This window comes from Arvicanthis niloticus, chromosome 4 (assembly GCF_011762505.2).
Source record: "Arvicanthis niloticus isolate mArvNil1 chromosome 4, mArvNil1.pat.X, whole genome shotgun sequence".
NCBI lineage: Eukaryota > Metazoa > Chordata > Mammalia > Rodentia > Muridae > Arvicanthis > Arvicanthis niloticus.
Genome location: NC_047661.1, coordinates 66,456,816 through 66,470,584, shown reverse-complemented (window position 1 = coordinate 66,470,584; position 13,769 = coordinate 66,456,816). Strand labels below are relative to the sequence as shown.

At 42.4% G+C, this 13,769-nt stretch overlaps 1 protein-coding gene across 1 annotated transcript; it reads left to right on the top strand.

Moving 5' to 3' along the window:
• Nucleotides 1-788: 788 nt before the first annotated feature.
• Nucleotides 789-4,350, top strand: LOC117707261 (antigen-presenting glycoprotein CD1d). The gene is made up of 6 exons (XM_034500695.3): nt 789-947; nt 1,221-1,493; nt 1,784-2,062; nt 2,519-2,797; nt 3,390-3,486; nt 3,573-4,350. Exons 1-6 carry the CDS (start codon nt 824-826, stop codon nt 3,592-3,594), a joined length of 1,074 nt encoding a protein of 357 aa, XP_034356586.2. The 5' UTR covers nt 789-823; the 3' UTR covers nt 3,595-4,350.
• Nucleotides 4,351-13,769: the final 9,419 nt, after the last annotated feature.

Below are 13,769 nucleotides of genomic sequence, written 5' to 3'. Positions count from 1 at the left end.
ACCAGAAGCCTACAATACTCCAAATAGACTAGACCAGAAAAGAAATCCCTCCCATCACACAATAATCAAAAACACCAAATGCACAAAACAAAGAAAAAATATTAAAAGCAGTAAGGGAAAAAAGTCAAGTTACTTTTAAAGGCAGACCTATCAGAATTCCCATGGATGCAGAAACCAAGATATTCCATGGCAAAACTAAATTTACACAATTATCTCCCCACAAATCAAGCCTTAAAGGATAATAGATGGAAAACTCCAACACAGGAGGGAAACTGCAACCTAGAAAAAGCAAGAAAGTAATCTTCCAACAAACACAAAAGAAGATAGCTACAAAAACATAATTCCACCTCTAATAACAGAAATAACAGGAAGCAACAACCATTTTTTCTCAATATCTCTTAACATCATTTGACTCAATTCACCAATAAAAAGACACAGAGTATTATTATTACTAATATGATACTTGTGGAGATCTGGGAAGAGCTAAATGTGTAAAACAGAGCACCTGCAGACACTCCCTCCTACCTGGATCAAAATTTTCTTTCAAATATTCCCCTCGCATTTTTAATACCATCGGAGTTGTAACACAAATACAATTTTGTGTCTTGCTTTCGATATTGAGATGGCAAACAATCCCCACCTCATTCTTAAGTATAACAGAAAGACAGTTGAGAAAAGTGGTTTGGTTAGCGATTCTGATTAAAGCTGCACTGCAACCCTCAACTATGAGGAGAGGTTGGCTTTGTAAAAGTAATTACCCAATTGTGCCTGGGCTTCCTTCCGGGTTTGACAGGCTCTGCAACAACAGCCCCAGAGCCTTTGTATGCTGGGCGGGGAGCAGAGTAAAGAGAAGTCAGAGCCCAGAGCTGTGCAGACTTCTGATACTATGCTGTACCTACCATGCCTGTTGCTGTGGGCATTCCCACAGGTCTGGGGACAATCTGAAGGTGAGTAAAAGGGCTCACAGAACAGGCTAGAGAAGGAAGGGAGAGAGAGACTCCCTGTGGTAGTGGGCAGTGGAGGTGGGATTTGGCTTCCTTGCTTGCAGCAACTAGTGGGTGGAACAATGTGCAGATCATACCTCAGAGCTGAGATCAATTCAGAACTACACCTAGACTGCCTCTCCTTCCCAAGCACAGCTAAAGCTCTGCTGTTTCCTACTGCAGTCTGTCTGAAGACTGAACACAATCACTGGGTTTGTTTACTTTCCATTGTTCCAGTGCAGCAAAAGAATTACACCTTCCGCTGCCTGCAGATGTCTTCCTTCGCCAACAGAAGCTGGTTCCGCACAGACAGCGTGGTCTGGCTGGGGGATCTGCAGACCCACCGCTGGAGTAACGACTCAGACACCATCAGCTTCACGAAGCCCTGGTCCCAGGGCAAGCTCAGTAACCAGCAGTGGGAGAAGTTGCAGCATCTGTTTCAAGTCTATCGAGTGAGCTTTACCAGGGACATCCAGGAAATAGTCAAAATGATGGCACCTAAAGAAGACTGTGAGTGGAGGGATGGACCCCTGAACCCAGTGGGCGAGAGTGCCCCGGAACCCCAACTGGATAACTGTGGGCTTCTGTGATGAGCTTCTCTTCTCTATCCACCCTTAAGATTTTCACTTCTGTCTAAAATTAAACCTTGTGCCTTCTGAAAATAGCCCGATTCTGCCCTAGGACACCATGAGCATTTCCCTCAACTGGCCCCTAACTGTAATGTTCATGCCAGTTCCCTCTCCTTTCTTCCAAACCCCTTAATCATTAACTTTTTGTTCCCCACCCCCTCCTCCTTACAGATCCCATTGAGATCCAGTTGTATGCTGGCTGTGAACTGTACCCTGGGAATGCTTCACAAAGCTTCTTACATGTAGCCCTTCAAGGAGAATATGTCCTGAGATTCCACGGAACGTCCTGGCAGACGGTCCCAGGGGCCCCATCTTGGTTAGACTTACCCATCAAAGTGCTTAACGCTGATCAAGGGACAAGTGAAACAGTGCAGACCCTCCTGAATGACACCTGCCCCCAGTTTGCCCGTGGCCTCCTGGAGGCAGGGAAGTCAGACCTAGAGAAGCAAGGTCAGCCTGCTACTTTCACCCTGGTTCTCCACTTGGATCCATCTAGGTTTTTCCATCCCTGTCAGCTGTAGAGGAAGGACAAGGCCTAGGAAGAAGTGATCAAGGCATGTGGGGTTTATGCTTTTCACTGAGAACCACTCTTGGAGTCTATAAATTGAGTTAAATAAACACTGGGGATAAGAACTGAGCCACTCCTTATTTGAGATAGGCTGTATCAGCTGACATCAGGTTGTTCTAGAGTACAGAGGAGGGCTACAGGAGGTTCAGATCAGGGAGAGGGGTAGAAGTATCAGGGATGGTCTTCCTAGTCAGGGGGATACAAATGGATTAAACTAACAGGCACAGTCATCTGCAGAGGGGGGTGTGTGGGAAACATGAATTTGATAGGAGACCTGAAGCTCCTAATATAAAAATTCTTCCTCTAAGATTTCCTTCTTATTCTCTTGGTGAGTACAGAGAAGCCAGTGGCCTGGTTGTCCAGTGGCTCCAACCCTGCACATGGCCATCTGAAGCTGGTGTGTCATGTCTCTGGTTTCCACCCAAAGCCTGTGTGGGTGATGTGGATGCGGGGTGACCAGGAGCAACAGGGTACTCACAGAAGTGACATCCTGCCAAATGCTGATGAGACATGGTATCTTCACGCAACCCTGGATGTGGAGGCTGGAGAGGTGGCTGGCCTGGCCTGCAGGGTGAAGCACAGCAGTCTAGGAGGGCAGGATATCATCCTCTACTGGGGTAAGAAACAGCTGGGTTGCCAGTGAGTAGAGGTATCCTTCAAACATGGAGTGAGAGTTGAACAAGTCTCGTTTAAGAGATGAAGCCCCTATTATAGAAGAGACAGGACAGAATTCTAAATAAAAAGTGAACCCCAAAAGAGTTGAGATAAGATGCCCTGTGTATCAGAACAAAGAAGACCCAGAAATTCAAAAGATCCAGAGGTCAGTGGCAAATAATAAAGTTCAGGAAGATCCATCCCCTATGGAGAGCACCCAAGGCCCTAGACATAGCTGTAGTATGGTGTGTCCTGAGGGAGCACTGGCCACTTTGCTGCCTGTGCTTCATTTCAGCTTGTCACTTAGCTTTGTTGCGAGTGTTGTTGTTCTGACTTTAAGAATGAAGACGTTGATGCTAAGAGAGGGTAACCAGGGAGATTCACACAGAAAGGGCTGGAGGTAGACAGTTCACACCTGTTTGCATAGCATGTAGCCAGATCCTGGACAATCTAAACTCATGAGAAATAAAAAGGATATACTTTAAATTAGAATAGGGAACTTGAAACAGGGACTGGTTTCTTGTTGAGAGATACATTGTATTCTTCCAAAAACAGGTGCCGGACAAGTATCCATGGGCTTGATCTTCTTGATAGTAGCAATACTTGTTCTATTGTTGTGTGCTGTAGCCTTCTATATCAGGAAAAAGAGAAGGTAAGCCTTCCCTGTCCACGTGTTCCTTCCCTCACATCTCTCCCTTATTCCCTCCTTTTCTCTCCTAATGGTCGCTCTTCTTCCAGCTCCTATCAAGACATCCTGTGAGTCTTCCTTGCACCTGCCTCTCCTGAAAGTTAGACCTTCCAGGTCCTAGGACTTCAGTCCTGGTCTGCTGAGGAACTGAGCATGAAGGAGAGGAATCCTGAAGAAGTGAAGAGCAACCAGTACACCTTTTTAATATTAATTATAAGAAATTAATTATTTAAATTGTTTATATGTTTGGGTAGTTCTAACAAACACAACTGTAAATGTGCAGACCTGCCAGAAACAAGCTGTGGGCAGTGTTTTATGGAATTTGCACTGAACTAGAAAGCACACTTCCTGCCCAAACAGACGCTTTGGGGTTTGTTGGCAAGTGTAAAGTCCAACACCAGCAAGCTGTACTCTGTAGTTTTCAAGATAGCTAGAAAAATGGATTTTGTGTGTGCGTGTGTGCGTGTGTGTGTGTGTGTGTGTGTGTGTGTGTGACATACAGCTTTGTGGTTTGTTGGCAAGTGTAAAGAACAACACCAACATGACTGTGCTCTGTATTTTCCAGGATAATTAGAAAAAATGAATTTGTATGTGTGTATGTATGACACATAGACTTTAAAAAGTGAAAAATATTTGCAAATGTTTCCTACCTTAGATACAAACCTGCTGACTCATGATAACCCCAAAGGCTTCCAGTTTGTTGCTCTTTTTAAAATGCTTGTTCTAAATGTCATAATGATCATTTTAGAACACGATCTCTTTTGAAAATTTGCTTTAATGACTGAAAGGTGTTTCTCTTTAAAATAAAAGTAGAATATAAGGTGTAAAGGTATCCTGAGATTTTCCTTAGTTTAACAGTATTTTAAAATGAGAAGTCAGAGTATATATCTATTTTGTTGAAACAAACAAACAAATAAACCCTACTCTCCTTGGGTTATTTCTCTCAAACACTGCTATAATTTTCATCTGGAATGGACTCCAAGGTGCTGGAGAAGGAACTGAGAGTTCTACATCTTGGTGTGAAGGAAACCAGGAGAAGACTGTCTCACAGGCAGCTAGGAGGAGGGTCTCAAAGCCACTCTCACAGTGACACACTTCCTCCAACAAGGCCACACCTCCTAACAGTGAAGAGCTATTAAGCTTTTCTGTCAGATTTTAAAACAGTATGTAGTACTTACTTGTTAGCTTTTGGGGGTTTTTGCTTTGTGTGATTTTGTTTCATTTTGGCCCATCTTCTAGAATTTTACATGTTCCATACCCTATACCCTGACATCCACACTAATAACATGTTCTTCCAAATAATTTTGAAATGTTCAACCAAGTTCCGTTGTCAACAAAATTTCTCTGGAAATCTCCCAGGCCATGAAAACCCCAGAGTCTTGCAGTTTTAGGAGGCTATACAAACCTACTCTCTCCTGTGTTCAATGCTAGTTTTTCTAACTCTGCTTCAGGGAGATAGCCCTACCTAACAGAAAATAAAACTTGAATAATTTAACCAAAGAATTTGGGTAATGATCTTTACTCTTGTTTGCCTGGATTACATTATTTGTGATATAAAAGGAAGTATATGATATTAATATAATATGTAATATACATTTTAAAAATACTTTGAAAACTGACAGTTCATTTGATTTAGCAAGTAAGTTTTTGGAACACACTATTCTAACTTGTTTAGCTCAAATGAGTATTTTTTATTAATTATTTATTTATTTACATTTCAAATGTTGTCCCCCTTCCCGGTCTACCCACTATAAGCTCCTCACCCCATCCTCCCTCCCCTTTACCTCTAAGAGGGTGCTCCTTCCCCCATCCAACCACTCCTACCTCACCCTTCTAGAGTCCCCTTTCTCTGAGGCATCAAGCCTCCACAGGACCAAGCATACCTTCTCCCAGTGAGGCCAGACAAGTCAGTACTCTACTACATATATAGGGTCAGTGGGGGACAGAACCAGCCCATGTATGCTCTTTGGTTTAGTCCCTGGGAGCTCTGAGGCATCTGTAAGTTGAAAACTGTTGTTCCTTCTATGGGGTTACAATCCTCTTCAGCTCCTTCAGCCCTTCCCCTAACTCTTCCATTGAGGTTCTCTGGCTCAGTCCAATGGTTGGCTGTGAGTATCTGCATCTGTCTCAGTCAGATGCTGATAAAACCTTTCAGAGGACAGCCATGCCAGATTCTTGTCTGCAAGCACATCTTGCCATCAGCAATAGTGTTGGGGATTGGTGTCTGCAGATGGATCCCAAGGTGTGGCAGTCTTTGGATGGCCTTTCAGTCTCTGCTCCATTTTTTTGTCCCTGCATTTCCTTTAGACAGAAACAATTCTGGGTTAATGAGTGTCCTCATGCCTCAACTGGGGACCATGTCTATCTACTGCAGGTGGTCTCTTCAGGTTACATCTTCCAACTCTTTGACATTTTGGTTAATGTCATCCCTATTGGTTCCTAGGAGCCTCCCACATTCCTAGTGTCTGAGATTTTCTGTTGGTTTCCACCCACCCCTGTTCCCCAAACCACACTGCTTCATATTTTTTCTATTCTTTCTCCTAGACTTCTGGGCTTTTCTTCTGTCTTCCCCCATACTTTATCCTGTCCCCCTGTTTTCCTCTCCCTGCCCTGACTTATGACATGCTAATGAAATGCCACTGTTCTTTATACCCTCATGACTGTGGGTTATCAGAAAGCAGCTATGAAAGGCACAAAGCAAAGTGAGCAAATAACATTTAGCTTGATCACGTTGCTCAGGTTTTCAAGGTAACATCAGTGTTAAATTTTAGACCAGGACTCTCTGTTGTAACATGGAGGTAGGAGGAGCTGAGGCAGGAGCATTGCTTGACTCCAAGAGTTGTGGACTGCATGTGCATCATAGCAAGACCCTACTGAGGAACAACAAAGATAAACTCTAAAACTAAGCTACACATTTTGTTAAAAGAAAGAGATGAAGCAAGTTGTGTCCTCAGGGGCAATGTGAATTTATGTTAAGAAGTTTACAAACTGCTTGTCATCGCTCTGGCATTCTCTTAAGCACTTCACACATATGAACTCATTTAATACATTTAACAAATTCTCAACAGAATTCACCAAAATAGGTTGACAAGTGCTACTTTGACAAATACCTAAAAGGCTCGCTGTAACTACAGACTGAGCTGAGCACTCAAGGGAAGACCAAACCTTGGCAGACGCTGGATATTGATTTCATATTTAACCAGAGCTGCCATGGTGAGAAGTGACAGGCTCTGTGAACAGTTTAGAAGGCAGCGTCAGAGGCCCTGTTAGGTAAACTTATTAGAGTGTCATCCCGTTCTTCAGGGCTTTCAGTAGGATGTTAAAATTTTATCACTAAAGAAATGCTGGAAACATTTATCAACGTGTGTTCATGACACAGATTAGTGGGCAGAATGCTGTTTAATTTCTGCATTTAAGTTATATAAAGGATACAAGTAAATGTTGTCTCCTGTATTTACTCCTTTTTGAACAGTTGAGCCCCAGAAAAAAGAGCTTCAAGCAACTACACACTGACGTGTTTAAAAAACATTTCCCCTTCAGCTCGCCTATGTATTTGATGGTTTGTAGCTCTGCTGTGTTCCTTCTGCAAAGTCCATTTCAGGACGGAGTTGTGAGGACAAGTGCACAGTCTCAGTGTCCTGAGGAACTGTTTATTTAGTAGTCATCTCTGAGTTAGTAGCAACATTGCACTTAGTCTCCATTAAGTGTAGGACTTACTTGGCTTGAAGTTCCATGTTTAGTCTCTGATCTCAGAGAAGCCACAGCATTAGAAACTTGGAGCTGGTCACACTACATCCACAGTCAGGAGTAGAGGACAAACATGCTGTCACTTTCCTTGGGATATGTTATTATAGCCAGAGAAATGAGACTAAAGCCTCTGTTTTCAGTAGAATTCTATTCTGAGCGAGGGGAATACTGTCTGGTTTTAATGTAATTAAGGGAATATGTGTCTACAATTGTTCATTTATTTCAAAAATACTGTGAGTCACCGTGTCTCATTGACAGGATCCCTCTGGGAGCCCTCGAGTCCCTTCTGGGTTAGATGATAGGAAGAAAGAGAGGAGAAGCTTCTTCAGACAGGCTGTGCTCCTTGTCTGTTATCTGTAAAACAAGGATAATTACATGGCCAACTTGGGAAGATCCGTTCTGAGGTTAAATAACTGATATGTGTTGAGCTCAAAGCAGTATCTGAGATAGAATAAAAGCTTGCTAATTGTTAATGTTTAATATTTCAATAACTAGTATTTAAAATAAATAATATTAAAATCTCATTAATATTGTTGACTTATGTGAGGGGGAATAAGAACACAATACTGTACAAACGTGAAGCAATAAAACATTGTTGCTCTTGTCATTGACAAGTGACAATAGAGGCAAACTTGTAAATGTATGAACTGAGGACATGACTTCCCCAAGGTTCAGTTAAGCAGAAGTTTTTTTTATTGTAGATATGAGGTAGAGAACAGTCAGAGGCATCTGGAAGAGACCAGTGCAGAGAGAGAAAATAGTGCACTGAACATGGCCAGCAGGCAGAACCTGGCCAGAAGGAAGGAAGGAAGGAAGGAAGGAAGGAAGGAAGGAAGGAAGGAAGGAAGGAAGGAAGGAGTGGGGAGGGAAAAGGGGGGAGGAAAGGAGGGAAGAAGTGGGAGAGAGGGAAAGGGGGAGGAGGGAGGAGGAAGGAAGGAGGAGAGAGAATAGCCAAAATAGCAGGATTATAAGGAGAAATGAGTGGCTAGGGCAAAGAAACCCATAAGCTGGAGAAGTTTGGGGTAAGGGGTGCTGTGAGAAAAGCCAGGATGCCAGCATGGACCCTGAAATGCATCACTGAAGGCCTGATGCCTATGCTGCTTCTAAGAGACAGACTGAAGCTGATGCTGATGCTGCCTCCAAGAGACAGGCTGATGCTGGTTTGGAAACTGAATTTACTGGTTATTGCAGGATTGTGTCAAAGGTTATATAGATAGTCAATAATCCAGACTCAGTTCTAGAATGCGACTTGTCATTTTGTTTTGTTTTAGAAACTAAGAATGTAACATCTCTCTAATTTTTGCAAATTTTATATGTTCACTGTGTTGTTGTCTTAGCTAAGATTTCATTACTGTGAAGAAACATCATGACCAAGGCAACTTTTATAAGAAAAAACATTTCATTTGGGATGGCTTACATCTTCAAAGGTTTAGTCCATTATCTTCTTAGAAGGAAGTATGGCATTGTGCAGGCAGACATGGTGAAGGAGGAGCCCAGAGAGTTCTACATCTTGCTTTGAAGGCAGCCAGGAAGAAGAGACTCTCTCTCCTCTGCAGGAGCTAGGCTCAAAGCTAGCTTCCTCTAAGAAGACCACACTTCCTCCAATAAAGCCACACCTCCTAATAGGGCCACTTCCCATGGGCTAAGTATATTTAAACCACCACATTATACTCCCTGGTCCCCTAGGCTCGTTCAAACACTTGAGTCTAAGGGGGCCATAACTAGTCACCTCATGATAAGATCTCTTTTAGGAATATGATATTAAAAATTGGGTGGGGGAGCCCAGGAGTGGTGGCGCACGCCTTTAATGCCAGCACTTGTGAGGCATAGGCAGGTGGATTTCTGAGTTCGAGGCCAGCCTGGTCTACACAGTGAGTTCCAGAACAGCCAAAGCTATACAGAGAAACCTTGTCTCGAAAACAAAACAAAACAAAACAAAACAAAACAAAACAAAACAAAACAAAAAGACAAAACAAAAATTGGGTGGGGGAATCAGAAATAATAGATTTTTTTGAAACTGTGATAAAAGTTATGAACTTTCTCTGTCAAATACATGTAAATATGTATTTGTTGATGCACTTTTAGAAGTTTTCAGATAACCTTCCCCCAAATTCTTGATAATAGAACTCTGGACTTGACAAGCTATCCATTGCTTTTTGAAATAACAATTCTTAAAAATAGATAGAAGCACATACACACTGTACTATGTATTGATGACCAAATGCCCAATAAGAAACAACCCATTTATACTGGGAAAGATTTATTTGGGGTTCTGTTGGGGATACTAATTACTCTTGTCATACATACACAACAAAATGCTTTAATTTTTTACTATAACGTCACAGCGAGAAGGCATTCAGCAGTGTGAGAAAGCAATCGCATTGCATCTGCAGTCGGGAGGCAGAGAGAGAGGAATGCTGGTGTTCAGCTCTCTCTCTCTCTTTTCCAGTTTGATTCGTTCTGGGCCCTCAGGTCCTAGGGTGGTGCTGCCCACATTCACAGTGGGTCTTCTCTTCTCTATTAAACTTCTGAAAACACCCTCACAGACACACCTAGGGGTACGGTTCTCCAGGCAAGTTGACAATGGTGATTAGTCATCAGGTATGTAAAATGAGAATTCCAGATGTATGGTTTCTTTAAAAAACACAGAAATATTATAAAAATATGTTTTTTTTTAAACTCAAGTGTGGGGATATGAGACAGATTCAGACTGTCCTCCGGAGCTGACTATGAACTGCCACGTGCTCTAAGAGAGGTTTGCCACCTCCAGATAGATTCTTCAATTGTGTCACCTTTGGAATTCTAGGTACTTTTCAGAGGGTCTATGAATGCCAGAGCCCCAAGTGGCAGAATTGGTGGCTGTGGCAGGGTTGGTGGCTGTGGCAGGTTGGTGGCTGTGGCAGGGTTGGTGGCTGTGGCAGGGTTGGTGGCTGTGGCAGGGTTGGTGGCTGTGGCAGGGTTGGTGGCTGTGGCAGGTTGGTGGCTGTTGGTTTCTCAGGGGGGTTGGTTGCTGTTTGTTAGTAGTAGTGATCAAAGAAGAAGCAAAAGGAATTAGATTCAAGGATTCTCTCTCTCTCTCTCTCTCTCTCTCTCTCTCTCTCTCTCTCTCTCTCTCTCTCTCTCTCTCCTATCCAGTGATAGGGGATGAAACTAGAGCAGATAAAGGATGGGAAAAAGAAGGACTCACAAAGTAGCAAAGACCAGATAACTTTTTTTTTAACTTTCCCCATTCTCTAATTTTCAAAGTTATTATTGAAAACCGAGACTGGATTAAATTTTTATTTGTTGTTATCTAAGTTTACTCTGGATAAGGTCATCATTACCCTGCTGCCTTAAAATGTAAACTTTATTTTTTCAGCTGCTCTTAAGAATCAACACGCTACTGAACTCCATCTAGGGGACTTTTTGGGTCTAATTTGCAGGGTTGTGTCTTCAAAAACTAATCAATCAAAAATGACTTACCCCAAAATGGACCAAAGTTCTCCTAAGCACAGCATCTCAGAAGGGCCCTTCAGCTATGCCTGTTCCTTTTGTTTAGAGTGTCTTTATGTGCTTCATGCATTTTATTAAGGTAATGCTAGATTTTGACATCATTGGGCATCTGATCTTGACTTCAAGACTTTTCTTCTTTGACTTTTGATCATTTATCTGGTTGAAAGAAAATGCCAGTTTCAGGGATAAAAAAAATTAAAGAATTAATAATGCCAAGTGGTGCTTTGGAAATAATAGCTTACTCTAGAGAATCTGGTCCTACTTGTTCAGATTATAACATGAACTAAAAAGAAATGGAAATATATATAATATACAATTCGCTACAAGTCTGACCTCACATTTTGTATTGTCTGGGTCAGATCTGAATTTGTCTGTCCCTTCTGTCATGCTGTGAATTCAGTTCAGTGACTTTGGCTTCTGTGGTGTCTGTGATAGTTCTGTATGACAAACTTAATTCCTAGTTTCAGCTTTAAAGTCTGGTAATCTTACATAGATTGTAAAAGTCTTTTGTTAGTTTTCCCCCCAGAAATTTGATAAACTATATATAACAAAAATTAACACTTGATCGTAAAGGTACAATTGAATGGATTAAGTATAGTCACCGTGTTGTGTCATTCCTATTCATCTCCAGGACTTTTTTCTTTATTCCTAATGTTTTTGAAATATGCAAAACCATTTCATATTATACAGTATTTCATGTTATATGTTATTTTATGTGGCTATATCCTAAATGTACTTTAGCAATTTTCCCCAACTAGTATAACCTTCAAGTTTGTTTAATAAAATGAAGCTTATATTATGCTCTTTTTTTTCTTTCTTTTAAAAAAAAATTGTTTATTTATTTTTTTACACTCCAGATTTTATTGTCCCCCCATCTACCCTCCCACTGTTCCACATCCCATACCTCCAACCCAACCCCTGTCTCCACGAGGCTGTCCCCACCCCTACTCACCATCCCCACCCCACCTGACCTCTAAACTCCCTGGGGCTTCCAGTCTCTTGAGGGTTAGGTGCATCTTCTCTGATTGAACAAAGACCCGGAAGTCCTCTGCTGTACATGTGTTGGGGGCCTCATATCATTTGGTGCAGGCTGTCTTTTTGGTGGCCAAGTGTTTAAGAGATCCTGGGGGTTCAGATTGAGACTGCTGGTCCTCCTACAGGGTCTACACCCTCCTCCTCAGCTTCTTTAAGCCTTTCCCTAATTCAAACACAGGGGTCAGCAGCTTCTGTCCATTGGTTGGGTGCAAATGTCTGCAACTGACTCAGCTCCTTGTTGGGTCTTCTGGAGGGCAGTCATGACAGGTCCCTTTTTATGAGTGCTCTGTAGCCTCAGTAATAGTGTCAGGCCTTAGGACCTCCCCTTGAGCTGGATCCCACTTTGGGCCTGTTACTGGACCTTCTTTTCCTCAGGCTCCTGTCCATTTCCATCCCTATAGTTCTTTCAAACAGGAACAATTATAGGTCAGAGTTTTGACTGTGGGATGGCAACCCTCTCCCTCATTTGATCCCCTGTCTTCCTGCTGGAGGTGGGCTCTATAAGTTCCCTTTCCTTATTGTCAGGCATTTCATCTAAGGTCCCTCCCTTTCAGCCCTGAGAGTCTCTCACCTCCCAGGTCTCTGGTGCATTCAGGAGGGTCCCCCTACCTCCTACCTCCCTAGGTTGGCTGTTTCCATTTCTTTCTGCTGACCCTCAGGGCTTCAGTCCTTCTCCCTCACCCAATACCAGATCAGGTTCCCCTTTCCCCCCACCACTTTCCATTCTTGGTCCCTACCTCCCTCCCCACTTATGATTGCTTTCTTCTCCCTCCCAGTGGGACTGAGGTATCCTCACTTGGGCCCTTCAGCTTGTTGAACTTTATGAGTTCTGTAGACTGTATCTTGAGCATTGTGTACTTTGGGGGGGGGGGAGGCTAATATCCACTTATTAGTAATTACATATCATACATGTCCTTTTGGGTCTGAGTTACCTCACTCAGGATGATATTTTCTAGTTCTATCCATTTGCCTGCAAAACTCAGGATGTCCTCGTTCTTAATAGCTGAGTAGTATTTCATTGTGCAAATGAATTGCATTTTCTGTATCCATTCTTCTGTCGTGGGACATCTGGGTTGTTTCCAGCTTCTGACTATCACGAATAAGGCCGCTATGAATATAGGGGAACACATGCCCTTGTGGCATGGTAGGGCATCTTTTTGGTTATATTCTCAAGAGTGGTATTGCTGGATCTTCAGGTAGATCTATTTCCAATTTTCTGAGCAACCTCCAGATTGATTTCCAGAGTGGTTGTACTGGTTTGCAATCCCACCAGCAATGGAGGAGTGTTCCTCTATCTCCACATCCTCACAACATGTGTTGTCACCTGAGGCTTTGATCTTAGCCATTCCGATTGGTGTAAGGTGGAATCTCAGGGTCGTTTTGATTTGCATTTCTCTGATCACTAAGGACTTTGAACATTTCTTTAGGTGCTTCTCAGCCATTTGAGATTCCCCTGTTGTGAATTCTTGATTTAGTTCTATACCCCACTTTTTTGATCGGGTTGTTTGGTTTTTTGGTGGTTAGCTTCTTGAGTTCTTTATATATTTTGGATATTAGCCCTCTCTATTAGATGTGGGATTAGTGAAGATTATTTCCCAATCTGCAGGTTGCTGATTTGTCTTATTGACTATTTCCTTTGCCTTACTGAAGCTTTCCAGTTTCATGAGGTCTCATTTATTAGTTCTTGACCATAGAGCATGAGTCATTGGAGTTCTGTTTAGGAAATTTCCCCCTGTGCCAAAGAGTTCAAGGCTCTTTCCAACTTTCTTTTCTATTAGATTCAGTGCATCTGCTTTTATGCTGAGGTCCTTGATCCACTTGGACTTGAGCTTTGTGCAAGGTGACAAATATGGGTCTATTTTCATTTTTCTTCATACAGACACCCAGTTAAACCAGCACCATTTATTGACGATGCTTTCTTTTTCCATTGTATATTTTTGGCTTCTTTGTCAAAGATCAAGTGTCTGTAAGAG